Consider the following 25,983-nt stretch of genomic DNA (forward strand, 5'->3'; position numbering starts at 1 on the left):
CCGGCACGACGTCGCCATGATCTGTCGTCACCTATACTGCCCTTGGGCGACTTCCTGCTGGGTTCCGATCGATTCCTCAACGCTCGACGCCTTTGAGGGGTCAAGATTACGTTGTTGACTAGTATGGAAATTTGTAACGGTTGAAGCATGCATGGAAGCTGTGAAAGTTTCATATATTACTGTACCAACAGTAACAGCTGCTACAGCGAACGTAGAGACATTATTGCATTGTTGTTACAGTAAAGGTCACTATAACACATGGGAAACATATGTTACTATGAAGCGATTTAATTTTCATTAAAAATATATATGTTCCTATTGTTTTCAGAAAACTAACGTGTAAAAAGTAATTTGTAATTTTTTATACTAATTATTGACTCTATGGCCTTGTTATTGAACTCATAGCTAGGGATAACCCAAACTATCACTGATTTGAAATTCGAGGAAGTTGTTATAGAAAGCCTGCCATCAGGGACGAAGCCAGAAAAAAATTTAGGAGGGGCTGAACAATAGTTTTACATCAACTTAGCTCTACTATTACTCCTTATAAATATAGATTAATAATGAAATTCACAAAATATATCTAAAAAATAAAGTGTTCAGCCCACCCTACCATATAATTTTGTGTCTAAAATTAGAAGAAAAACACTAAAAATTTCACTGGGCCAGCAGCGGTAGGGCACTACTGGAAACTGCCTCTTTGCCGAGGGCTAGAAGCCCTCGGCAAAGGCCCAAATGCCCTCGGCAAAGGCTTTGCCGAGGGCGGCCCTCGGCAAAGGGCTCTCGGGGAATTTTTAGACGGCAAAGATGGCCTTTGCCGAGGGCCGTTTGTCGGGCACTCGGCAAAGCTAGGCCCTCGGCAAAGAAAAGTAACCATAACGGCGCCGTTTCTCGGGATGGAGTCTTTGCCGAGGGCCTCTACCACCGGCCCTCGGCAAAGAAATTGAGCAGAATTTTTTTCCAAAAAACTCTTTGCCGAGGGCTACAGGGAGGCCCTCGGCAAAGATCTCGTCCCTCGGCAAAGAAAATGGCCAGTTTTTTTTTAAAAAAATCTTTGCCGAGGGCCCTCGGCAAAGACCCCTTCTTTGCCGAGGGCCGCAAGGAGGCCCTCGGCAAAGAATGCACGCAGAAATTTTTTTTGTAAATTTCTTTGCCGAGGGCTCTGGCAAAGGCCCTCGGCAAAGACCCAATCTTTGCCGAGGGCTATGGTCAAGGCCCTCGGCAAAGAGACAGAAAATTTTATTTCTAATTTGTTTTTTACATTCCATCCACATAAACATTTCATATATATATATCAACCATCACATATGTATATCATGCACAATCCAATTTCTCACAATATATCACAACCATAATTATGAAACCACAAATCATAATATCACAACCATATTACAAGTCTCAGCATGTTCATCATCATTCACATGTTTATTACAACAAGTTCATCAAATCCAAACACAAGTCACAACTATAAACCACAAATCACGCTAAAGTCCAACCACATCACCTACCACGAGTCCTCATCAAGGTAGCCTATGAGAAGATGGTGAAGGAAAGGCCTGATCACCTGGTGACGCATTTGCAGGATGATTCGAACCCGCGGACGGAGGCTGCACAAAGAAGTAGAGATTGCATGTTTGAGTAATATGGGAAAACAATATTAAAAATTTTGGCAGCACCTCTCCTGAACAGGGAGGTTTACAAAACCTGCAAAAACAACGGCACGAAGGCCGACATCCAGAACGGCACGAAGGCCGACATCCACAACGGCACGAAGGCCAACATACATGCAAAGACAAGTGAAAAGCGGACTTTTATACTTACAGGAGTAGCTGCAGGAGTAGGAGGTGGAGGAGCTGAAAACAGCACAGGTACACCCGATGCTTGCCCAAGACTTTGCATGATCGCCATCATCTCCGCCATCTGCTTCTGCGCTCCCTCGAACGCGGCCTTCTGTGCCTCTAGCTGTGCGGTTAGTGCCGCGGTCTGCTCTTGGCTTTGCCTTTTTGTTTCTTGCAGCTCAGCCTACAATATTTCACTCCAATATATCAGTAATCTGCTTGTAATTTTGGTGTGTAAAAATGAACATACGATATCCATTACCTGGAGTGCTTCAACCTGCTGCAGTGCTGGAGTAGGGCGTGGGCGTATGGCCTGGCTAGAGCTCGTGCTCCGTGCTCGGATAGCGTCGAGGTTTCGAACAGTGGAGGGGTCAATGGCACCATCTGCAATCCACAGTCGCCCGTGCTTCTTGCCTCCTCCGAGCCTCATGATTGCCTCTGCATCAATTGGCTCGGTGCGCACATTGTAATCTTCCCCATGGATCTCCCTTACCGCTGACGTGTACTCTTGAACTTTAGTGTACACGTTCGGGTCGGAGTACACCTCTGGGGGGGCAGCTGGATCGAAGGAGACAGAGGACGACGCCCTGCCCATGTGGGACATAGCCCACGCAGAGAACTCTGAGACCTCCTCGCCCGGGTGCGCAGCCTCCTGCAAGAAAGGCGGGAGGATGGTGAGAAATCTAGCATAATTGAGTCTCAAAAGAAATGAAAAAATCACTTACATATGCTTGTTTGTATGCAGGGAGGCTGCGGCTGCCTTGATGGTGAGTCGGACCTTGCCTCATCAGACGTTGTTCCCGCTGCCTCTCGTGCGTGTCAACATAGTCCTGTGACAACCATTTGTCCACGATCATGGCCCAGCACTCGGGAAACGATCGACACCACCAGGGAATCACCTACAAATCATCAACAGAGTATTTGACACATTAGAAGATAAAATTGAACCCACTTAATATCAAAACGAATCATTGTGAATGTTATTCACCTACCTCAAGGTACTGGTCTCGGGTCAGCGTAACCTGTCTTGCATGAGGCTTGGGGAGGGACTGGTGAAGTACCGACCTGTAGTAGTCTATGTGGGACTGGATGCGCGCATTGTGGTGCATCTCGGTGACGTACTTCCTACAAGCTGTAGTAGCCGCCCGATTCGCCTGGGCCTCAAGTCCTTCTTCGGCCTTGAAAAATTTCTACATACAAAACCAATGTATCCATTCATTATTTCAATAAAAGTTTTAACCAACGAATATGATGTATTAAGCAATGTTCTGCGAGAGAGACTTACCCAAAACTCCGCTAATACCCGCTCCTGCTTGTTGCGGTAAGTGTCATCCGTGGCCAGCGCGTACCTATCCCAGTTGGAGGCCGGCTCCCGCACCACCGGCTCCTCGGACAGTTTCACAATGCCGGGGTACCATTTCCTGCACAAAACACCGAGGACGCTCGTAGGGGTGCGTGTTGTAGTACCCGACAAAACCAACCAAGTCCTGCACAAGTGATTAAGAAAATTTATTAGTTTCTCTTATGATTTCCAACATATCTTATGAAGTAGCTGTGATGACATCTATAGTTAGTTACCTCTTTGCCACAGGCCGAATCACTGCGCGGTTGTGAGGAAGCGGTACCGGAGGCAGGCTCGCAGGACCTCGCTCGTAGGGAGTCCGAGCAGTGGTACCCCCTCCCTCGCCCTCGAGCGCCTCGCCTCCCTCACACTCAAGCGCCTCGCCTCCCTCGTCCTCGGGCGCCTCGCCTCCCTCGCAATCGGGCACCAAGGCTCCCTCACATTCCTCGCCCGTCTGCTGACCTGCCTCGTCCCCCGACGTGTCTGTGGTCGTGGCCGTCACGTGCTCCTCCTCTAGCACAAGCTCGCGTGGTGCTAGAGGAGACCGCTGCCTCCTACGACGGCTGCCCCTGGTCCTCCTCTCGTCACCTCCCCTGGACGCTGCCCCAGACGAGGACCCCTCACCTCGAAGGCGCGGGCGGTCTCTCCCGTAAACCGAGGGCGTCTCACGGCGTGGACGTCTGCTCGCCATCTTGGTTCGATCACCTGCAATCACAAAGAATGAACAAGATTAATTAGTACATATATTAGAAATAGATTCAGAATATATAAACAAAACACAAAATAAAGAAATATAGTATTACAGGTATTAGGAATAATCTTCATGATTGGGATCATAGGTCTCATCATCACTGTCAAAATTGTCCAAATGGATAACACTATCCGAAGGTTCTATGTTGTCATCATCATCATTGCCTAGAAGTAATTGCTCAAGCATTGCTATGTCCTTCACATTTACCACCACATCTCCATCGACCTCGCCATCAACCATTTCGTTGTCCACTTCCATTTCAATTGGGCTCGGTAAGACGATCTCAAATGTCCCTGGTAGCCCATCTTCTTGATAGAACTGTCCATCATATGTGTTTGCATTGAAGTTGTAATCATCATCATTTGGTGCAGGTAGTTTACCATGTGGAGATACTTGGTGCACAATAGCCCAACCCTTAAGATCCTCTTTGTCTTGGTTGGCGTATCGAGTATAATACACCTGGACGGCCTGTTGAGCCACAATGTATACATCTTTTCCAGGATAGATGGAATCTTCCCGAATCTCGACTAGCCCAAGATGAGGGGTTCGTCTTGTTGATTGTGGATCGAACCAGTGACATTTGAACATGACAGGTTTAAGAGGTTTGTCTCTATGAAACAAGAGCTCAATGATTTCCTCAATTCTACCATGATAGTCGAGGCCATCCGTGCCAGGCGTACAAACTCCACTATTTGTGGTTTTTCGTTTGGGTCGAATCTGCTCATAACCGGTTGTGTGGAAACGATATCCATTCACGTCATAGCCAACAAATGACTTGACCCTAACATCACAGCCATTTGCAACTTGTTTCAACTGGTCACTCATGGACGAACCGGTCTGGGCCTACAAGGTGAAGCATGATAGATTGTTATATTAATCAAACTAACGATCAGCTTGGATGATCGAATGTACGACCTAAATTCAACATTACCTTTTTTTGAACTGTTGGGAAAATGCTCTCCGCACTCCCCAGCAGTACGGTGAAACGTGAACCTTCTCACTCGGTGCCGTGAGAGGTTTGAGCTCCAACGGACAGTAGGCTCAACGGTAGGTGAAAACAGTGAATGCTCTCTCTCTCCATTAACGACGGCATCGCGCCCCTTATATAGGGCCCGGAAACCGACATAACGACATTTACATAAATACCCCGTGACGGTGGGAGGATATTCCAGCATATTCTTACATCACAGTCTACTGACCCTAAGTCACCTGTGTAATTTCACATTGCAAGCCCTTCGTTTATCCTCTGTCTGGGGCTTCAGTCGGTCGGAGGCTTGGATCCTCCGCCCAATCGCGGATCCTCCGACACTTCGGTGTCGGAGGTTCCTCAGCCTGGCCGGGCCGGAGGTTGCTCGTCCCGGCCACCCCGGGGGTTCCTCCTTAGCCTAGTCGAGTCGGAGGTCTTCGGCCTGGCCGCGTTCTCGCCATCCTCGGACCCGGGAAGGTCGGAGGTTCCCCCCTTTCCTTGCTTGTGGGCCTCCGCCGGTGTCTCAGTCCCTGCACACTCTTAGCACGACCAGATGAGTCGTCAACATTAGTATTTTCCAGTGAAGGATATCCTTCGACGCTTCAGGCGTCGGAGGTTCCTTGGGTGAAGGATAACCTTCGACGCTACCAGGGGGAAGGATGCAGCTGTTCCCCAACAGTTCCCCCCTTTTTGGGCTAATGGCACTCCTGCGGTCCATGTGCTCAAAAACACGCCGCGCTGCGGAGGCTACGAGCACGGTTGCTGCCTTCCCCCCTGGTGCGCAGGATGTGCTTGTTAGCATTGTTGGAAAAATGTTTCTTTTACTTAGTCATAATTTCCTTGGTTTGTTTGTTTTGCAAGGATCCTATGGTCATTACTGTTCTGATACCTTGTTATCCTTCGCGATTTATATTTCGGAGGTTATTATAGTCGTTGGAGTTAGCCGTTGGTGATGGAGAATCGCAACGGTCGGGCCGAATCCTCCGCTTTTAGCCGTTGGGCGCGGGGAATCGCAACGGCCGCGCGGTCGCAGACCCCCCCCTATAAAAGGGGATGCTGGGGAGCTTTGAGCTCTCACCCCTGCTGCTCATTGCCTGCACACTTTCCTTCGCCACATCTTTCTCTCTGAGCTGCTCGCGTGCGTTTTTGTTGTGTTTAGTTCTGAAGTGTTATCGGAGGATATACGGTGGCTCATCTTCCTCCGCCGCGTCCTTCGAGGTCAGATTTTTCTGGTCCTTTGCGCAATTTCCTTAGTGTGAGGTCTGGAGGTTGGCTGCGGAGGTTTGAGGAGTGGATGCTTGAGGTGGCCGCAGCTCAAGATCTGGAGGAGACGTTATCTGACGTCGAAGCTTCTGTTGGTGACTTGATCAGTGCGAAGGAGTTTGAGGAGATGGCGGCGATTACCTTTGAGTTTGGGCAGTCGACTGTGAGGACGGAGGATATCGCCGATATGGTTGAGGCTAGATTTTTCAAGGATGGTCGGGCGGAGGCTCCTCCTGCGGGTCAAACGGTGCCTGCGCCTGGGGAAGGTTATGCGGTGGTTTTTAGGGATTTCTTCACCTGCGGGCTTCGGATGCCTCCGTATCATTTCCTTCGTGAAGTGATGGAGAGTTTCAACGTGGAGCTACAGCATTTCAGCCCCAATGGGATACTAACCCTTAGCAAATTTGCCTGGGCGTGTGAATCCTACGGAGCCGTGCCCCACATTGATACTTTCTGCTCGTATTTTGAACTTCAGCGTCAACCTAAGAAGGTGAAGGATGCTGAAGGTGTTGAGTGCATTGCGCAGTTTGGAAGCTGCGCGTTCATGCCGCGCCGCACAATGCCTGGGCCAAGGTGCGAGATCTCCTACTGCCAAAAGGGCAAGTGGGAGAAGGATTGGATGAGAGCCTGGTTCTACGTGAAGACCCCCGCTGCGTCGAGGACTTTAGATGACGGCAGCGTTGATAAGGTTTATCCTTACGCGTCGTTGATGAAGGAGCTGAAGCCTTTCTCGAAGGTTGATCCTTTGCAGGAAATGTTGAAGGAACGACTGGCCTGTGATAAGGCATTTGCGCTGGCATGCCGATATTCCGGAGGCCAGGATTTGGTTGAGGAGATGGTCGCTGCTGACTACAGGCCCCTTGGCCGCAGGACCGATGAGTTCACCATTGAGATGGTGCAAGTCCCTGTGTTTGGTCCTCCGGAGGGGTTACCGTTTCCCCGGTTTGGCGCGGGTCTTCCGGAGGATGAGACCAAGGAGTCCTTCCTTGATCGCGTGGAGGTTTCTGCTCGGAGGATCGTCGGGAAGATCTCGGAGAAGGAATATCTCCAGCGGAGGTCTGCGCTCGGGACGATGCCCCGCTTCAACCGTGTTTTTGAGGAATTGGGGATCGAGTATGAGGATTATGTTATTCCTCCGGATGTGTTGCTTGGATTGGAGAAGAAGAAGGACTCTTCCAAGGCTGTTGCTTTGGCGGAGTCAAAGAAGAGGAAAGGGGGCGGCGCAGTCAAGCAGCTTGCGAAGAAGCGCAAGGCGGGTGTTGTGCTGGAGACTCCTGTGGAGTCTTCTTCCGCGCGATCTTCTGCTGCCGAGTCGAACTCGGTGGCTTCTACTCCTGCGGAGACCGTCGCTGCTGGCGGAGGTCCTGAGGTTCAAGCTTCCCGTGCGGCCTCGTCTGTGCGGGCGCCTTTTGCGTCGCTTCTTGGTGAGGATTCCTCCGACGCGGAGGCCCCTAGGGGGAGTCCTGCACGGGAGGCGAGTCCTGCACGGCAAGCGAGTCCTGCACGTGAGGTATCTGCTGGAGGAGGTTCCCCGCCTAAGGAGGTTCAGGTGGAGTCCAGCGATGAAGCTGAGTCCGCCTCTGTTCGGAGGATCAGGAGGGCGGAGGCTCCCCTTCGTCCGGCTGGTGACGGTATTAATTCGTTGTACATGGGTAATGATTTTTTGTTGATTATGTGTTTTTATGCATATTTTGATTGACTTGGTCTCATGTTTTTTGTATATCTTTCAGCGGATCTTTTTGCTGGGCTGGCTACCGCGGAGGAGATGGCTAAAGGCGCCAGCGTTGCGCAGGAAGGACTTGTCGTTCCTCCGCGGTGTGAGCCTGCGCCTTCTGCGTTGGCCAACAGGCCTTCGCCTGCTGATGTACTTGGCCCCGGTAAGTTTCTTATTTTTTGTTCTATCCATTGGTTTGTTTTTTGGTATTTTATTCTAAGGTTGGTTGTGGTTTTGCGCAGGTGCTTCTGATCCTTCGATCACAGGTTGGACTGGTGCATTGCGCGAGGTTCATTCCTTGGTCGGAGGTTCGTTGTCTGGCCTCCGCCAAAGGTTTTATGGTTCTTACGATGTTTTTTCTTACTTGTTTTTGCTTTACAGATCGTTTTCGTCAGAAGCTCCGCGGCATGGACTTTGACACGCTCCTCCGCGTGCAATATGAGCACCATAGCCTTGTATGTTTGTGATGTGTTGTATTTTCCTTCGCCGTTTTTTATTCGGAGGTTTCATGTGTGTTGTTTTTGGGCAGGGTCATCACATGGCTGCTGCCTTGGAGGAGCGGTGCTCCCGAGAGGTTATTTGCCGTGATGAAGCAATTGAGGCTCTTAAAAAGGAAAATGAAACTTTGGAGGCTGAGAAGGCTCGCCTGTCGGAGGAAGTTAAGGGATTTGCTTCTATTCGGCAGGCGGTTGAGGTGCTAAGGAAGGAGAAGGAAGAGTTTAAGACTGCGTCGGAGGTTCTTAAGAAGGAGAAGGAGGAGGCTGAAGCTGCTGCGGCTGTCCTTCGCGAGAGTGCTTCCCAGCATGAACGGACGAAGGACCTGGCTGTGCAGCGCGCTGAGAAGGCCGAAGACGTTGCTGACCGGCTGCGCAAGGAGTTGGATGCTGAAAGGACGTCTGCTGCTGCGTTGCAGTCCCGTCTGCAGAAGGCGGAGGTGGAGGCTGCGGCTGTTGTTGGGCTCTACACCCACTCGCTGGCACAGTTCGGAGGTAGCACCTCTGCTCCTCCGCCCAGCGGCGACGTTGGGGCTAGCCTCGCGTGGTTGAAGTCCCATATTCGCATGCTCCCTGACTTTGTCGGAGGAGCTGTTGATTTTGGGGCTTTGGCTGCGGTTAGCTCCTTCGCTCGGCTTTTGCGGCGCGGAGGTTGCTCCCACGCCGAGGGGGTTGATAAGGTGGAGTTTGCCACGGCGGAGGACGTTGGCGAGGGCACCCCCGGCCTGCGCAAATCTGTCCGGAACTTTATCAGTTCGTTCTGGATTAGGTTTGGGCGGGCTGAGGCGAAGAAGATGGCGGAGGCTCGTCGCGCTGAGGTATTCTTGATTTGGTTTTTTCTTTTTGTATTTTGCTTTGCTGCTTTGCAATGTTACTTAAGATGGGTATTTTGTAGGAGATTGCGAAGAAGAAGGCTAAGGTTGACAAGGCTGGTCCTTCGCGTCCACCAAGCGAGGCGCGTCCTCCGACCCAGGCTGAAGCGGAGGCTCGTGATGCTGGTGCCAAAGCTCCGGAGGGATCTGGTGCCAAGGTTTCAGAGTTGCCCGAGACTTCTGCTCCTCCTCCGCCTCAGGTGTGAGGCTTGTTAGTTTTTAGGTTTTTCCTAGTCTTTTTTGCGTCCAAGCATGTGACGCTTTTTGTAAATAAGGCCGGAGGTTTTGCTTATTTTGTACAGACTGTTGAGGATGTAATATATTAAGTTGTTTTCAGATAAGCCTTTGTTTTACACTTTGATCCTGCGCAGGTCTCTGGCGGAGGACCTGCGCAGGATCATTTCATTACTCCCCTTTCGATTTTTTACAAAGGGATTTATGTTTCTGGCGAATTGTGGGAGTACTGGCGAGTTGCCTTCCCTAACATGAGATTGGTGGATATGTTCGAGTTTGTTGGATATGATATTGATGGCGAAGGATCTGGATTTATCCAGTCGCTTGCGCGCCGAGGTTCATGGCCTCCGGCTTAGGTGGTGGTTTTTGTTTTGTTTCTACCTTGCCGTAGGCTATTTGTGTTTTTCTTTTTTTTATGACTTGGTTTGATGTGTTTATGCAGTTGAAGTATCCTATCCTTCGCATATTTCGAGAGGAGATTGAGGAATCTTTTTGGCTGGAGGGGCCTGATGTGTATGAGCGTTACCTGCCTGGGCGTGTGGAGGTTCGAGACTTTGGTTTTTTGACAAGTTTGAGTCCTTCGCTTGGTTCAGTTTTTTTTTGACTTGGATTTTCTGCGCAGGTTGTTCGTTCCACTCCTGGATGTGTTCTTTCTCCGCGTTTTGTCGAAGGAAGCTATGTGACGCCATTGACGTTCAAGCGTGGCGACTTGTATGCAAGTGGTTGGTTGATAGACTGGTGGAGAGCTACGCGTCCTTCGCTTAATGTTGACGATTTGGTTGATTATCTCGCACGGGATTATTGTAGTGATTTTAGGGTTTTTGGTGACTCGTGCGTGAGATTTGTACGTGACTCATAGATCCTTCGGTTGTTTAGTCGACGGAGGATTTGTATGTTGGATTTGTACAAGCTACCTATAACCTTCGACTTTTTATGGGTCGAAGGATAATTTTATTCTTTCCTTGTAACTGTTCTTTTGTAATGATTTCTTCATCAATAATAAAGTTTTTAAGTTTGCTGCAACCTTCGATCTCATTTTTATTACAACCTTCGCGCTACAGCATTTATGCATTGCAACGTCACGGTGGTGTTGATCCTAAGGATCTTTGTGTTGCTTTGGCCTGCTTGTGCTTGATGCTCGATGTTGCGAAGGTGTTGTTGATTTTTCCTTGTGCGGAGGATCGTCGCTTCTTGGCCTTAGAACCTTCGACTTTATTGGTGCGAAGGAGCCTCGGCTGAATTGTGCTATTTTTTTTCCTTTGCTCGACTCCCGTGGAGTGCTGTCGAGGATAACCTTCGGGTATCTGAGTCGGAGGTTCTGAAGGGACGTTACGAGACTTCGTGCGATACCCTTCAGAGACCTCTGAGTCTGACTTCCACTGTTTCTGTTGTGGCTGAACACGACTTTGTGGTCGATGTTCATCACAACGCCGCAGTTCTAGTATTACGAAGCTTCGTGCGATACAAACTTTTGTTGCTGTTGTGAGGCTAACTCCTGCTTCCATGGTGGCCTAGGATTTTTGCTTTTTGACTGCTAGGTTTGCACTCGATGCTCGGGTCTTTGTATACTGATCCTGATTGAGGGTGGGGGCAGGGTGAGCCTGGTTTTATAGGCTTTCATGCATTTATTTTATGTACTTAGTTAGGTTAAAATTTATTGTCGGGTTATTGATGGTTGTTGTGGTAGTTGGTTTTGCTGTACCTGACTGAGGGTTATTGTAGTTTCGTTTTAATTTCACACTTTGTTTGTTGGGGGTCTGCTTAGAGTAGCAGGATACCTTCGACCTTATTTTGGTGAAGGTTACGTGAATTTGGTTGAGGTCTGTCTTGTGAATGTTAAACCTTCGCTGCCTTTTGGCAAAAATAATATAGTTCCTGATGCCTGATTCTCCTCAGGTCTTTGTCAGGTTTGAAGGTTTTGTTCCTTCTGGCCATGTTGTGATGCCTGAGAAGGACAGGACTTTTTCACTTTTTGGCCATGTTATCCTTGCTGCCCGGCTCTTGGCTAGGTCTTTTGCTAAGGATTTGGTGTTTTTTCACCTTTGAGAACGTTCCGAGCTTTCTTAGCTTTTGGATGAAAGCTGCGGAGGGTCCTTGTGATCACGTGATGTTTTGTCGAATGCTACAGCCTCGTTGCTGGCTGTTTTTCGACTTTTTGGGCTTTGGTTCTGGGGTGGATTCCTCTTTATATTTCAGAGGTTTTTACATAGGTTCTGCCTCGTTAAAAATCTCACCTCCTGGTAGGAGTACCCCTGTGAGGAAAAGAGTGCAGACCTTGGAATGCGAAAAAGTAGAGAAAAAGAAAACAAGCGTATTTAGGGATGTGGATGCCGCCGCTTATTTTGCAGGGGTCATCCTTACACTCAAATGTAAAATCTACGTAGATTGTCGACGTTCCACGTGTGGGTGGAGGTTCTTCCTTCGAGGTCTTTCAGGTAGAAGGATCCCGACCTTCCCGCTTGTATTGCTGTATAAGGTCCTTCCCACTTGGGTTGCAATTTACCAGCGTTTGGGTGATCTCCTTTTTTCCTGAGCACCAGGTCCCCATTTTGTATGTCTTTTCGTACTACCTTGCGGTCTCTCCAATTCTTGGTTTCTTGTTGATACCTGGTAATGTTCTCCACTGCCTCAAGTCTTATTGATTCTAAGGTTTCCTTGCAGTACTCTTCATCTTCAGCCAGCTGCTGCTTCATGGAACGCAGGCTTTGGTGTTTGATTTCTTCGGGCAACATTGCCTCTTCCCCATACAAGAGCTTGAATGGAGTGAACCCAGTTGTTCTTGAAACTGTTGTGTTATGTGACCATACAACTCTTGGTAGTTCTTCAACCCATTTCCCCTTGCGTAGGTTGAGTAAGGTCTTGGAGATTGCGGAGAATATTGTTCTGTTTGCTCTCTCCACGGCCCCGTTTGACTCTGGGTGATAAACAGATGCGAAAGCAATTTTGGTTCCTATGTGATGGCAGAATTCCTTGAAACTGTCTGAATCAAACTGCTTCCCGTTGTCAACTGTGAGCAAGCGTGGAACTCCGAATCTGCAGACTATGTTCTGCCAGAAAAATTTTCTGATTGTTTCAGAGGTTATGGTTGCCAGTGGCTTAGCTTCGATCCATCTTGTGAAGTATTCGATGGCCACGACTGCGAATTTGTTTCCCCCCTGGGCAGTTGGCATTGGTCCTACCAGGTCCATTCCCCATCTCTGCAACGGCCATGATGCTGGTATGAGCTGAGTTAGTGCTGAAGGTCCTGACTGAATTGGTGAGAAGGTTTGGCAGGCTTTGCATGTCTTCACTATTTCTTCAGCATCTTTAATGTGAGTTGGCCAGTAGAAGCCTTGTCTTAATGCTTTAGCAGACAACGCGCGAGGTCCAATGTGAGACCCGCACATCCCGGAGTGTATCTCTTGTAGGAGTTCTCTGCCCTCGCTTTGTGATATGCATCTCAGCAAAGGTTGGACTACGCCTTTCTTGTACAGGATCCCGTCAATGGAGATGTAATTCCTTGCTCTTGCCTCCATCCTCTTGGCTGTTGCTTCGTCATCTACAGTTGTCTCGCCTTTGAGGCAATCAGCTATTGCCTGCCTCCAATCTTCGCTTTCTGTCAGCAGGACTGAGCGAAAGGCTTTTGGCAACGATTCGGTTGCGGGTGTTGCAACAATCTGGTGGAAGGTTCCTTCTGGCAAGGGGGTGTTGTTGGCTGCTGCTTTCGCTAGCTCGTCTGCCTCGTAGTTTTCGGCTCTTGGAATGTACTGCAGAGTGAATCCCTTGAACCTTCTCTCCAGGCCTCTTACGACGGCCAGATACCTTGCTAGCTCCGGGTTGTGTGCTAGGTATTCCTTCTCCACTTGCCCTGCCACCACCTGGGAGTCTGTTTTGATGAGTAGGGTTTTTGCTCCCGAAGCCTTAGCTTTGTTCAGCCCGAGGATGAGACCTTCATACTCGGCTATGTTGTTTGTTGCTTTGAATTCGAGTCGTATAGCAAACTTTAGTTTGAGTCCAGATGGTGCGATTAGAACGGCTGCTGCTCCTGCTCCCGCTTGACCCCAGGCGCCATCTGTATACAGCGTCCACGGCTGATCGATTACCTTCTCCTCGTTTTTGTTCGAAGGTGTCCAATCTGCCATGAAGTCAGCCAGGGCTTGAGATTTGATGGAGGTTCTGGGGACATAGGTGATATCAAACTGTGATAGTTCGGCCGCCCATTTTCCTATACGTCTGGAAGCCTCTTTGTTCCTAAGGATATCACCCAATGGCTGTGAAGTGGGCACTTTAATCTCATGGCTTTGGAAGTAATGCTTGAGCTTCCTCGATGCACACAGGACCGCGTACGCGATTTTTTCTATCTCCGTGTAGTTCAGCTTTGCTCCTGACAGAGCTTCAGATACGTAGTAAACGGGTCTTTGCACCGTTCCCTTACTGTCGCTTGTCTCGTGCACCAGGACACCACTGACAGCGTGATCGGAGGCAGCCACATACAGTAGTAGTGGGGTGTCTGGCTCAGGCACTGTCATCACCAGGTTGGTTGCAATGTAATTTTTGAGATGCCTGAAGGCCTCTGATTGTTCCGGACCCCATTCTGTTTTACCTTCTCCTCTCAACACTTTGAAGAATGGGAGGCTCCGTTCTGCCGATCTTGAGATGAATCTGTTGAGGGCTGCTATTCGGCCAGTCAGCCTTTGCACTTCTTTCTTGTTTGAAGGTTCTGCCATTGACATGATTGCTTTTGTTTTGTCTGGGTTAGCTCTAATTCCTTCGGAGCTGATGATATATCCCAGCATTTTTCCCTTGCTGACCCCGAACACACACTTCTCCGGGTTAAGTTTCAGCCCGGCAGATCTAAGATTGACGAAGGTTTCCTACAGGTCCTTGATATGATCTTCCTTGCGCTTGCTCATGACGACAACATCGTCGACGTAGGCTATGATGTTTCTCTGTAGCTGACTTCCTAGAACCTTCCCCATCATTCTGGAGAAGGTTGCTCCAGCGTTTTTGAGACCTTCTGGCATTCTGGTGTAGCAATACGTGCCGAATGGGGTTGTGAAGCTTGCCTTTCCTTCGTCTTCTTTTTTGAGCCAAATTTGGTGGTAACCAGAGAAACAGTCCAGCAGTGAGAATCTCTGACAACCAGCTGCTTTGTCCACAGAGGTATCTATTCTTGGCAAGGGGAAGGAGTCTTTGACACAAGCCTTGTTGAGATCCGTAAAATCTATGCACATTCTCATTTTGCCATTTTTCTTGGGGACCAAGACCACATTTGCCAACCATTCTGGGTATATGACTTCTCTGATGACCTTTGCGTCCAGGAGTCTTTGTACCTCTGCCTTCGCGGCTAAGGTTCTTTCTTCAGACATTTTTCTCTGTCTCTCCTTCTTCGGCCTCATCCTCGGATCAATGTCCAGCGAATGCTCTATTATGTCTCTGCTGACTCCTTGTAGGTCAGCGGCACTCCAAGCGAAGATATCTTGGTTCTTTTGCAACACGTCTAGCAATTCGAGTTCCTCCTCTCTACCGAGGGTGGCGGAGATGGTGACCTTCTTATCTGGAACAGCTTCCTACAGAGGGACACATTTCGTTTCCTCCTGATCAGCCAGGTCTGTTTTCCCCCTTGGCATGTCTGGTGGCTGGGAAGCTTCATGCTGCGTAGAGTCTACGGAGTTTATGTTCCGGAAGGACTTGTAGATTGCTTTCTCTATGTTCCTTGCCTCCTTTTGACTTCCGTGAACCGTTATCACTCTGTGCAGAGCCGGGATTTTCATGCACAGGTATCCCATATGAGCGGCCGCATTGAACTTGTTCAAGAATCCTCGCCCGAATATGGCATTATATGGGTAGTGCAAGTCTACCACATCGAAGGTGACGTACTCTGTTCTTGCGTTCTCCGTTGTGCCGAAGGATACGGGCAAGGCGACCTTCCCCAGAGCATGTATCTGCTTTCCTCCGAACCCGATCAAAGGTGACTCCGAGGGTTGGAGTTGGCTTCTACTGAGCTTCATTTGGTCAAAAGTTCCAGCAAATATTATGTCTGCGGAACTCCCTGAATCCACTAAGATCCTGCTTACTCCCCAACCCGCGACATTTGTTGTTATGACCAAGGCGTCTGTGTGAGGGTAGCTTTCCAATCTTAGATCTTCCTCGGTGAAGGTTATTGGGGTTCTGGACCAATCAGTGCATCTCACTGGCCCTTGAACTGCAACGTTGTTGACGAGCCGGAGGTGATCCTTCTTCTGTTTCTTTGTCTGGAACTCCATTGAGGACCCTCCAGCTATTGGTAAGATCATTCCAATCGTGGGCAGGGGTGTATGAGGGCCGATCTGATTATCAGGGTGGGGTTCGGTTTTTGGTGGTGGTGGGGCTTGGAGTAGCTGTAGCTGGTTTGGGGGAGGAGGTAGTGACTGCTGGTGGGGTTGCGGGGTTTCGATGTACGTGATATGTGGAGGTCGTGGAGGAACATAGTTTGGTGGAAGGTTGTGGTCCGCGGTTTGCTGGGCTGGGCGCCAAGCTGGTAGGAAGCTGGGATAGTAAGCGGAGGCTAGCGCGCTGGGCTGAAGTGGAGTTGGGTGCTGCTGGCTTAAACCTCCGACGTATGAATGGTAGAAGGTTTGAGGGAATGTGTGATTTACTTCCCGTGGTTGGGCAACTGGTATCGGAGGTTGCGGAGCCGACCTGCTCTTGATCCTCTCCTGAGTTTCTTTTGCATCTGGGCAATCTCTGGTGGAGTGACCCTTCTCCTCTCCATGGAAGAAACAATATTGTTTCCGTGGTCGCTGACTTTGATTTTTTCGCCATCCCGCATTTCGACCCCCTCTTCCGGCTTGATTGGGTATGCGTTCCGAGCTTCGCGCTTCCGCTGGTGGACGGTTATTTTCCGACCTGTCATTTTTCGGTTGCTCGATATTCATCATCTGTCCACCAGCCTCTCGCTGTGGCCGGCGTTCATCCTGGCTGAGGTTCTTCTTCTGTGAGTTTCTATCATTGCTCTGCCTCTTCTGAGAGTTTTGGTCTTCCAACCTTTTGCGGTAGTCGTTGTCTGACCTGCAATACTTCTCAAACTCGTGGTACAGCTCGTGCATGGATGCTGGCTTTTCTCTGGCCAAATGAGCCGCGAAGGGCCCTATGCGAAGACCCTTGATGGCTGCTTCAATGGCAACCTCCTCCGGCACGCCGGGTGCTCTCGCCTTAGTCTGGACGAACCTTTGGAAGTACTCCCGCAGTGCCTCTCCCTGACTTTGGCGACACTGGAACAGGTCCGTGGAGGTTAGTGATTCAACTGCGAATCCCTGGAAATTCGCTAAAATCTTGTCTCGAAGGTTCTCCCATGAATAGATCGACCCGGGTCTCAGCATCGAATACCATGCCAAGGCATCTCCCTCGGCTGCGATCACGAAGGATTTTGCCATCACAGTCTCGTTCCCTCCAGCTGAGGCCACGGCTGCCTCGAAACTCATCAGGAATTGGCGCGGATCGGCCTTTCCGCTGAATTTAGGGAGCGTGATAGGTTTGTAGGTTGTCGGCCAAGGCGAGGTCTGCAATCCTTCGGACAAAGGGGAACGAAGGTCCAACGTGCCCCGCAGCATGCCACCGTAGTTTGCCGGTTGCACATCTAATGTTGGGCCGGCGCTGTTCGGAACAGCGGGCTGAATTGTCGGCTGAGCTGGAGGTTGCATGCTAAGGATTTCTGCCTGCAGGAGTGAAAGCTGCTGCCTGATCTCGGCCGCTTGCGTCGCGGCTACCGCTGCCTCTTGGCTGGCGGCGTAGGCAGCAGCGATCCGGTCTCGCTCTTGCTGAAGGTTCTGCAATTGTGTTTGCAGCTGCTGGAGCTCTTGCGCGGCCGTGGGTTGCGCCGGGTCTGCGGCGGGAGGAGGTTCCCGGCGTGTTTCCGGCTGCTCGTTCTCAGAACCTTCTCCCTCCATGGTCGCGTACGTGCTCCGCGCGGCCCTCCTCGGCCTTCCTCTCCTGGAGGGCTCTGCCCGAGGTCTTGTGGTGCTTGTTCTCTTTCCAGCCATCGCAGGTTGTACTTCGGAGCCCCACGGTGGGCGCCAATGTTGGGAAAATGCTCTCCGCACTCCCCAGCAGTACGGTGAAACGTGAACCTTCTCACTCGGTGCCGTGAGAGGTTTGAGCTCCAACGGACAGTAGGCTCAACGGTAGGTGAAAACAGTGAATGCTCCCTCTCTCCATTAACGACGGCATCGCGCCCCTTATATAGGGCCCGGAAACCGACATAACGACATTTACATAAATACCCCGTGACGGTGGGAGGATATTCCAGCATATTCTTACATCACAGTCTACTGACCCTAAGTCACCTGTGTAATTTCACATTGCAAGCCCTTCGTTTATCCTCTGTCTGGGGCTTCAGTCGGTCGGAGGCTTGGATCCTCCGCCCAATCGCGGATCCTCCGACACTTCGGTGTCGGAGGTTCCTCAGCCTGGCCGGGCCGGAGGTTGCTCGTCCCGGCCACCCCGGGGGTTCCTCCTTAGCCTAGTCGAGTCGGAGGTCTTCGGCCTGGCCGCGTTCTCGCCATCCTCGGACCCGGAAAGGTCGGAGGTTCCCCCCTTTCCTTGCTTGTGGGCCTCCGCCGGTGTCTCAGTCCCTGCACACACTTAGCACGACCAGATGAGTCGTCAACATTAGTATTTTCCAGTGAAGGATATCCTTCGACGCTTCAGGCGTCGGAGGTTCCTTGGGTGAAGGATAACCTTCGACGCTACCAGGGGGAAGGATGCAGCTGTTCCCCAACATGAACCAAGAAATGAAATCAGGCCTCCCTGCTCCTGCACCTGCCGAAACAAGGGTGTCTTGTTCATGCGAGGTAGGATCCCTTGATTGATGCCAGAATTCAAGAACAAATTCCTTGATGAATGGCTCCACCTTGATGAAACAAGGGTGTCTTGATGAATGTGGAGATGTCTGGGTTTTGGACATCTGGCGTCGCAACTTACTCGAAAACGATTGAATTTTTTACCATAGCCTACACATGTGTTAATATGAAACCTCGTAAAGTTTCGTGATTTTTAGACCTCGTATAGATTTAATATAATTTTAAATCAATTTTCTCAGAAGTGGCTAATCATGTCACACGTAAAAGATGCGCGGAATTTGATTCCAGTTTGTGCGCAGGGACTCCACACACATCAAATAACATGAATAACATTTTTTGAAAGACTACAGTTTATTATATCATGCACCTGCAGTTCAAATTTATAACAGCGGGAAAATTACGACGAATTAAAACAAATTCAAGAAATATATATAAAAAAGTGAAATTTGTGCCAATTTTTAAATTTGTGTTTAAAATAATGTGATTTGTGCCCAAAAAAAATTGGACTCAAAAATCAAAAAAAAAATTCTTTGCCGAGGGCTAAGCTTGGCCCTCGGCAAAGGGGGTCTTTGCCGAGGGCCAGAGGAAAGGCCCTCGGCAAAGAATTTTGTAAAAAAAAAATTAAAAACCTTTGCCGAGAGCCTGACGGTTGGCCCTCGGCAAAGGCTGACGGGGCTCGGCTGCCGTTAGCCAACACACTAAAATTGCCGAGGGCGTCTTTGCCGAGGGCCACGACCCCGAGGGCCTTTCTTTGCCGAGGGTCAGGCCCTCGGCAAAGGCTGGCCCTCGGCAAAGAAGGTCTTTGCCGAGTGCCCGAGATTTGGCCCTCGGCAAAGCCTCAGGCCCTCAGCAAAGAACGAGTTTCCAGTAGTGGGGGGGGGGGCTGGAGCCCCCCTAGCCCCACTGCTGGCTTCGTCGCTGCCTGCCATGACAAAGTTGTTTCTGCACTTGTAAATTTAAAACATCTTTTAAAAAATCAAGTTCTTTAAATTAACCACTAAAATTGATGTCAAAACAAATAAAGATTAAGTGCTACTTTAAGAAAGTTCACTAAAATGGAGGCTTTTATTCTCATTAAATGAGGTGATATATACGCAACTAATGACAATATGACATGACTCACTATACAAGAAACTGCATTTTTCCTGTATGCTGAACATTTTTCGTGTGGAGTGCAGAAGAACTCACAAGGAACACAGTTTTTAACCTGTGAGTTCACTTACCTCATAGGGAAAAAACTATCCTTGTAGAATTTGGTGGAGAACACATAGGAAAAATGGCTCAAGGTTGTCCTATATATGATTTTTTTCCGTCAAATTCGACACGGTAATTTGTGTGGCGCCAAAAATTTCGTTGTGCATGCATTATTTTTTTTGGTTCATGCCTTGGAAGCCAAAACAACCTTTCAAAATCTCTCTTCTTTCATTTTTTTTCAGGAACATTATCCTTATCCCTTCTCTCACAATCTATACCGTCCGCTACGGACCTCTCACATTCCTCCCTGGCCCATGCTCGTGAATGCAGCGGCTCCTTCAACTAGAGGCATCCTAGACTTAGGCCAGTCTCAATGCATAGTTTCATGACACAGTTACCAAGACTATAAACTAGGTAACCGAGCCACAGGAGTTTCATAGGGATGAAACTCTTCTCTCATCTGATGAAACTCCTTCATTTAATGACCCTGCCAAGTCAGCAATTTTGCTTATGTGGCATCCTATTTAATGTGCATGACACTCTCATGAAACATACATTGAGACTGGCCTTATGAGAGAGGCGAGAGGGAATTCATCATCTGGATGCAATTGGATGTACACACTCTTTGCGACATATGGAAACTATTCCACACTAACATTGAAAGCAAACTTTTCATTTCATCCAACAATCCTCCAATCCCATGTCTATATGACCGTAACATAAAACAATTGAGTTGAAAGTATGCATTTGAAGATGTGATTTTCTTCATGGACATGAAACCACTCTTGATGATGTGGCAGTGGCATCACTGAAAACAACAAAACGAAACTTCCTTTTATAGTTGACCAGTAGTTCTATCCGCTTACCATTGACTTTCTGAAAATAAGTCATACTTAGATAAATACACCACTGTACTCTCACACACCCTTACCGCAGGTGTACGTACATTACCCTTTCTCTCTCTCTAGTCTCTACCACTCACACAATGTTAACCTTTTGACCAGCTTTCAGAAAATTGAAAAGTTCCCAAGCTACGTACGACGACGCCGCAAAGATAGGAAAAAAAAAACAGAGAGCACAAATTGCACAGGCTATACGTACCATAGTTGGGCTATAAAAGGTGTCCCGAGGTGACATCCATGAGCAGCTGGAAAGCCTAAATCAGCTACAGGGTAGTGCTGCTAGGTTGAGGATCGCTGCAGAGTGGTTAGCCCTTTTTCCCCCGCCGTACAAAGGTACCTGTACTGCCCTTGACTACTGCAGTATAGGAAGAGGAAGCCGCTGCCGGCGGAAAGATGGCACAACAAGCCGGTGCCGGAGGTGGAGGTGGCCTAGAGATGGTGGCACACAGCGGCGACCTGGAGCTGGAGCTGCCGCCGGTGAACTGGCCGCTACGGCAGGACTCGCTCTACCGCGACGCCACGAAGCCAGCCCACGCCGCCGGCCATCACCATGGACGGCAGGAGAGCTGGGCTCGGACGCTGCGGCTGGCATTCCAGTGCGTGGGCATCATGTACGCCGACCTCGGCACGTCGCCGCTCTACGTCTACGCCAACACCTTCAAGTATGGCGTCAAGCATGAGGACGACGTCCTCGGCGTGCTGTCCATCGTCATCTACAGCTTCGTCCTCTTCACCATGATCAAGATCGTCTTCATCGCGCTCTACGCCAACGACGAGGGTGATGGTGCGATGCTAGCTAATATAGCTACTAGCTACTGCATTAATTAACCATGATCTTGTGATCGTGATATATATATGAGTTTCTTCCACATGCAAATTAAACGGAGCTAATTATAAGCTGCACAAATTACATACGTTATTTGCGCCAGGTGGAACGTTTGCTCTGTACTCGTTGATCTCGCGGTACGCCAAGATCTGCCTGATCCCAAATCAACAGGACGAGGACGAGCTCGTGCTAAGATACAAGAATCAAGCAAAGCCGTCAGCGACGCGAAGGAGAGCTCAGTGGATGAAGAACCTCCTGGAGACGAGCAAGGCAGCAAAGGTTTTGCTCTTCTCCCTTACCATCCTTGCCACTGCGCTGGCCATCAGCGACTGCATGCTAAACCCTCCAATCTCAGGTAAGCGTGGTATATATATTATTTTGTATCTATAACATCTGTCGTCTCTCTGTTTATAGTTTATTTCATCATAACGTAACATGAGTTTGCATGCATGCATGCTTCACACAGTTCTAGCGGCGGTCAATGGTCTCAAGTTGAAAGCACCTCATCGTCTCACAAAAGGTAAAATAGCTAACTAGGAGTAAAACAGAAGAAAAAAGTCATAATAGAATGCGCAATTGGCTTAGATATTCAAGTGATCCAAATAGTCATCCCTCTATATGTACATATGTACGGTCTTGCACCACCAATTTCAGCATGTCTACTTCACCCACAGTCAGTTAACCACAAGCAAAGTAATAAAGCTCTGACTTATTTAATTGCCCATCAAACTAGTCCACAAGATAAGCTCTCTGACTTATTTAACCACAAAGCTTGTTCTCTTTATTTTGTTCTTACTTTGAACAAGAAGCCTGTTTTACATGCAGTATGTATCTTTTGTTGCTATTGTTATGTACAGACTCTAATAAAATTAATATATAAAAGAAAAACATGCATCTAAATATATGTTCACATGATCTTGAGTCACTACTGTACAAGAAGTACGTATAATATATAAAAGAAAAATATATATGCATCTAAATATTGACATCATCTACCCGGTACATTGGCAAATTGGCTTATTAACCTCTACATATAATTCCTGATATTGTCAACAGATGCTGAGGTATGGATCACAGTTGGGATCCTAGTAGCTCTCTTTTCTGTCCAGCGCTTTGGGACAGACAAAATTGGCTACACATTTGCACCAGTCGTTACCGTGTGGCTTATCCTCATCGGAGGTATTGGGATCTACAACGTCATCATGTATGATATTGGTACCTTGAGGGCTTTCAACCCGAAATATATCGTCGACTATTTTCAGAGGAATAAAAAGAAAGGATGGGTCTCATTGGGTGAAATTCTACTTTGCGTCACAGGTACAGACACCAGCAATTGTGCTCAATTTTGTTTTGAGGAGCAATAACAAAACATTATCTTGTCACTTCTCGATGCAATATATATATGCTTGGAGCAAAATCCCAAATGCTATCAAGAGAATCTCTTGAACATATGGCGCTTGTTGCTGAAACAAACGCGTACTTTGTTTTTTACAACAAAACAACCAGACTCAACCACTCAAAGCCTCGCTCTATAGGGTTCATGTTGTTAGTTTTCCTCCACGCGGATCCACAGAAAATCTGCCTAAACCGAGCAGCATGCATGAGCAAGCTACTTCTCGTGATGGCTAAATGTTTCTACAAGAAAAGATACCTGGCCACTGCACGCAATTATATTAACGAGTAGCTATTTCCTTGTACTGATTTGTTAATAACTATATCAGCTGTCCAAGAGTTCAACTTTTATGTAAACACACCATGAAGTGGGATGGAAAGAATGTAATAAAATAGTTGCAAACTAAATTAATATCCATGATAATTAGAATATTTTGCATTTGTGAAACATGTTGGAATCAATTTTACTTGTTTGACAGGCACAGAAGCTCTTTTTGCTGATCTCGGGTACTTCAGCATCAGATCGATCCAGGTAGAAACAATTTGACAATATTTTTTTTTGTGCAAACATGGGAAAACTAGAAGCGTTGTTATGCTGTCAAACCGGAACCTTTTTGGTGTATGTTAACGTATTTCCATTAAATTATTTTATCTACTTCAACTTGGCAGCTGTTATGAGGGGAAAGGAAGGAAATATAAAAATTATTTACGCCATTGAATACTATATGCATCCAGTTTTCATTACTATTAATACCAGTGTATGTAATCTAACTTAACTGTTCCCATATCATTATGAGTAAAATAATGAAACATCTTGTTTTGTCTTTCAGCTGAGCTCCACCTTCGGCTTATTACCATCAGTATTGCTCACCTATATTGGGCAAGCAGCATACCTGAGGAAACACATGGACATGCCTGACATATCTAATGTTTTCTTCAATTCGGTTCCAAGTATGTAATGTAACCAAAGAAAAGTACCTGTATGTTTTATTTTTTCCATAAAAACTAATAACTGAATGTGCTCCTGTATGATTCAGGCTCTTTGTTTTGGCCAACTTTCATCCTCGCACTCATTGCGTCAGTCATTGGAAGTCAAGCTATGATCTCGTGTGCCTTCGCAACCATGTCACATTTACAAGCACTTAACTGTTTCCCACGGGTCAAGATATTGCGTACATCAGGGCATTATTGGGGCCAAATGTATATCCCTGAAGTAAACATCTTCCTATGCATATCTGCTTGCCTAGTGACAATAAGCTTCAAGACAACTGGTTTCATTGCAAGGGCACATGGTAAGAATTCTAAAAAAAAGGGACCTTATTTCTTTTTTTTCCATTACTCCATTAATGAATATATGGTAGTATTCAAACACATATCGATAGACATAAACATATATAACCATATTGCTTACAGTGTTTCTACTGTGGATATTTGCACAGAAATTTGTGTGGTCCTTGTGATGGTCATCACAACATTCTTGATGACAATAGTGATGCTCCTTGTATGGAAGGTAAACATTTGGTGGATTGTCATCTTCTTCATGGTCTTCATGTCCACAGAATTGGTCTACACAGCTGCAGTTCTATATAAGTTCATCCATGGGCCTTACCTGTCATTAGCCATGTCAGCAGTTCTTATGACAATTATGATTGTGTGGCACTATGTGCATGTGAAGCGTTACAAATATGAGCTTGAGCATACTGTATCACGTGATAAGGTGAAGGATATCCTTGAGCATCAGGATCTAAAGAGGGTTCCAGGTTTTGGGCTCATCTACACTGAGCTAGTGCAAGGCATACCACCAATATTTCCTCACCTCATAGAGAAAATCCCTACCATTCATTCAGTGATTGTCTTCATCACTGTGAAGCATTTGCCAATTCCACATGTCGATGTCTCTGAGCGTTTCCTATTCCGACAAGTAGAACCTAAAGAGCTCATGGTGTTCCGTTGTGTGGCCCGATATGGGTACCTTGACACGCTTGAAATGGCCACTGAATTTGTCAAAATCTTAGTTGAGTACCTCCAATACTATATCAGGGACATCAACCTCTATGCATTAGGTGATCCATTGAGGATTAGCAATTATAGCACTCGAATTGACAGTTTTTCTAGGGAGAAGCCCTCTGGACATGCTATCTATGCCGAAGAAATGCTTACACCGATTCAGTCCTTTTCAGAGCTCACAATGCATCCAGTTGGTATGAGCAATATCCTAACACATCTCCAGGTGATTCATCGATACATGAATGGTTTTGTCATTTACTAGTTATTGTTACTATATAATTTCTATGTCTCATATGTTCAATGGTCTGTAGTATGTTAATTATATACCTATTTTCATAACAGACAGGAAAACTAAATGTGGAGGAGATGATAAAGATTGAAGAAGACCAAAACATGGTCGAACGTGAGGTAGACAATGGTGTAGTTTATATTCTTGGGGAGACTGAAGTTGTAGCCAAGCCGCACTCAAATCTATTAAAGAAGATAATCGTGAACTATATATATAGCTTCCTAAGGAAAAATTCAAGGAATGGTGAGAAGATGCTATCAATTCCACGCGGCCAACTACTAAAGGTTGGGATAACATATGAGATATAGGTCTTAAATTAAGTAGTTACCAATGAAATATTATTATTTGCCATATAAATGTAAGTATGCTCCAAGCAATAGTTATTAAAGAAATAAGAGCTCAGATTTGTGTGTGAGACAACTCTATATACTTCAATGTGCCTATATGATGATGTCACGACTTGAGCCAACTAGTTATTATCTCTATTTGACAACACAGAATGTCAGCAACAAATAGTTATTCCTTTGTTTACATAATACAAGTAAGAACAACAGGAAACAAAGATAGTAGTAATGATTCCTCAACAATCACTAGTTAAAATAAAGCAAATATTTTATTATCCCAATACGCAAGAGTTTCACTTGGATTTATCATCATCAATAACTATTACCCATTGACGCCAAGTAATTTTCAAGCAACTCAAAATGAAGGCATCGCTGCAATGTAGTTTAGGTCCCAAAGGCAAGAACCGCTACAGAAAAATGAGTCAATCAGTGATCCATAAAACAGTCATCATTACCAATGCCGCCATATTATTAACATTGGGCCTCCCATAAGCCACCAGTATAGTGTAAGAAAAATGGCACCTCTCATAGGCCATTATGTGACTTTGGTGTAACAACATGACTATTTGGACTAAAGATATTTTCTAGTATACAAGGTTAAGTTCAAATGGATGCATGGTTGGCATGGACATAAGCAGAATGAAGATCAGAGTGATCAACACCTCAAGCAAGACATTAGAAGCTACTTAGAAGATCTAGAAGACTTTCAAGAAATCTAAGACACTATAAAGAACA

General features: G+C 47.4%; 1 protein-coding gene across 2 annotated transcripts; it reads left to right on the forward strand.

Moving 5' to 3' along the window:
• On the forward strand, nucleotides 20,646-25,329 carry LOC8065636 (probable potassium transporter 16). 2 transcript variants are annotated; one of them, XM_021460746.1, is made up of 9 exons: nucleotides 20,646-21,174; nucleotides 21,320-21,571; nucleotides 21,683-21,736; nucleotides 22,273-22,533; nucleotides 23,088-23,140; nucleotides 23,439-23,559; nucleotides 23,646-23,900; nucleotides 24,048-24,838; nucleotides 24,958-25,329. In XM_021460746.1, the coding sequence occupies exons 1-9, from the start codon at nucleotides 20,784-20,786 to the stop codon at nucleotides 25,210-25,212; spliced, it is 2,433 nt and encodes an 810-aa protein (XP_021316421.1). In that variant the 5' UTR covers nucleotides 20,646-20,783; the 3' UTR covers nucleotides 25,213-25,329. The 2 variants fall into 2 exon arrangements, with proteins under 2 accessions (XP_021316421.1, XP_021316426.1); XM_021460751.1 differs by having other exon boundaries at nucleotides 24,962-25,052.

The sequence above is a fragment of the Sorghum bicolor genome, chromosome 1, assembly GCF_000003195.3.
Source record: "Sorghum bicolor cultivar BTx623 chromosome 1, Sorghum_bicolor_NCBIv3, whole genome shotgun sequence".
In the NCBI taxonomy this organism is placed as follows: Eukaryota; Viridiplantae; Streptophyta; class Magnoliopsida; order Poales; family Poaceae; genus Sorghum; species Sorghum bicolor.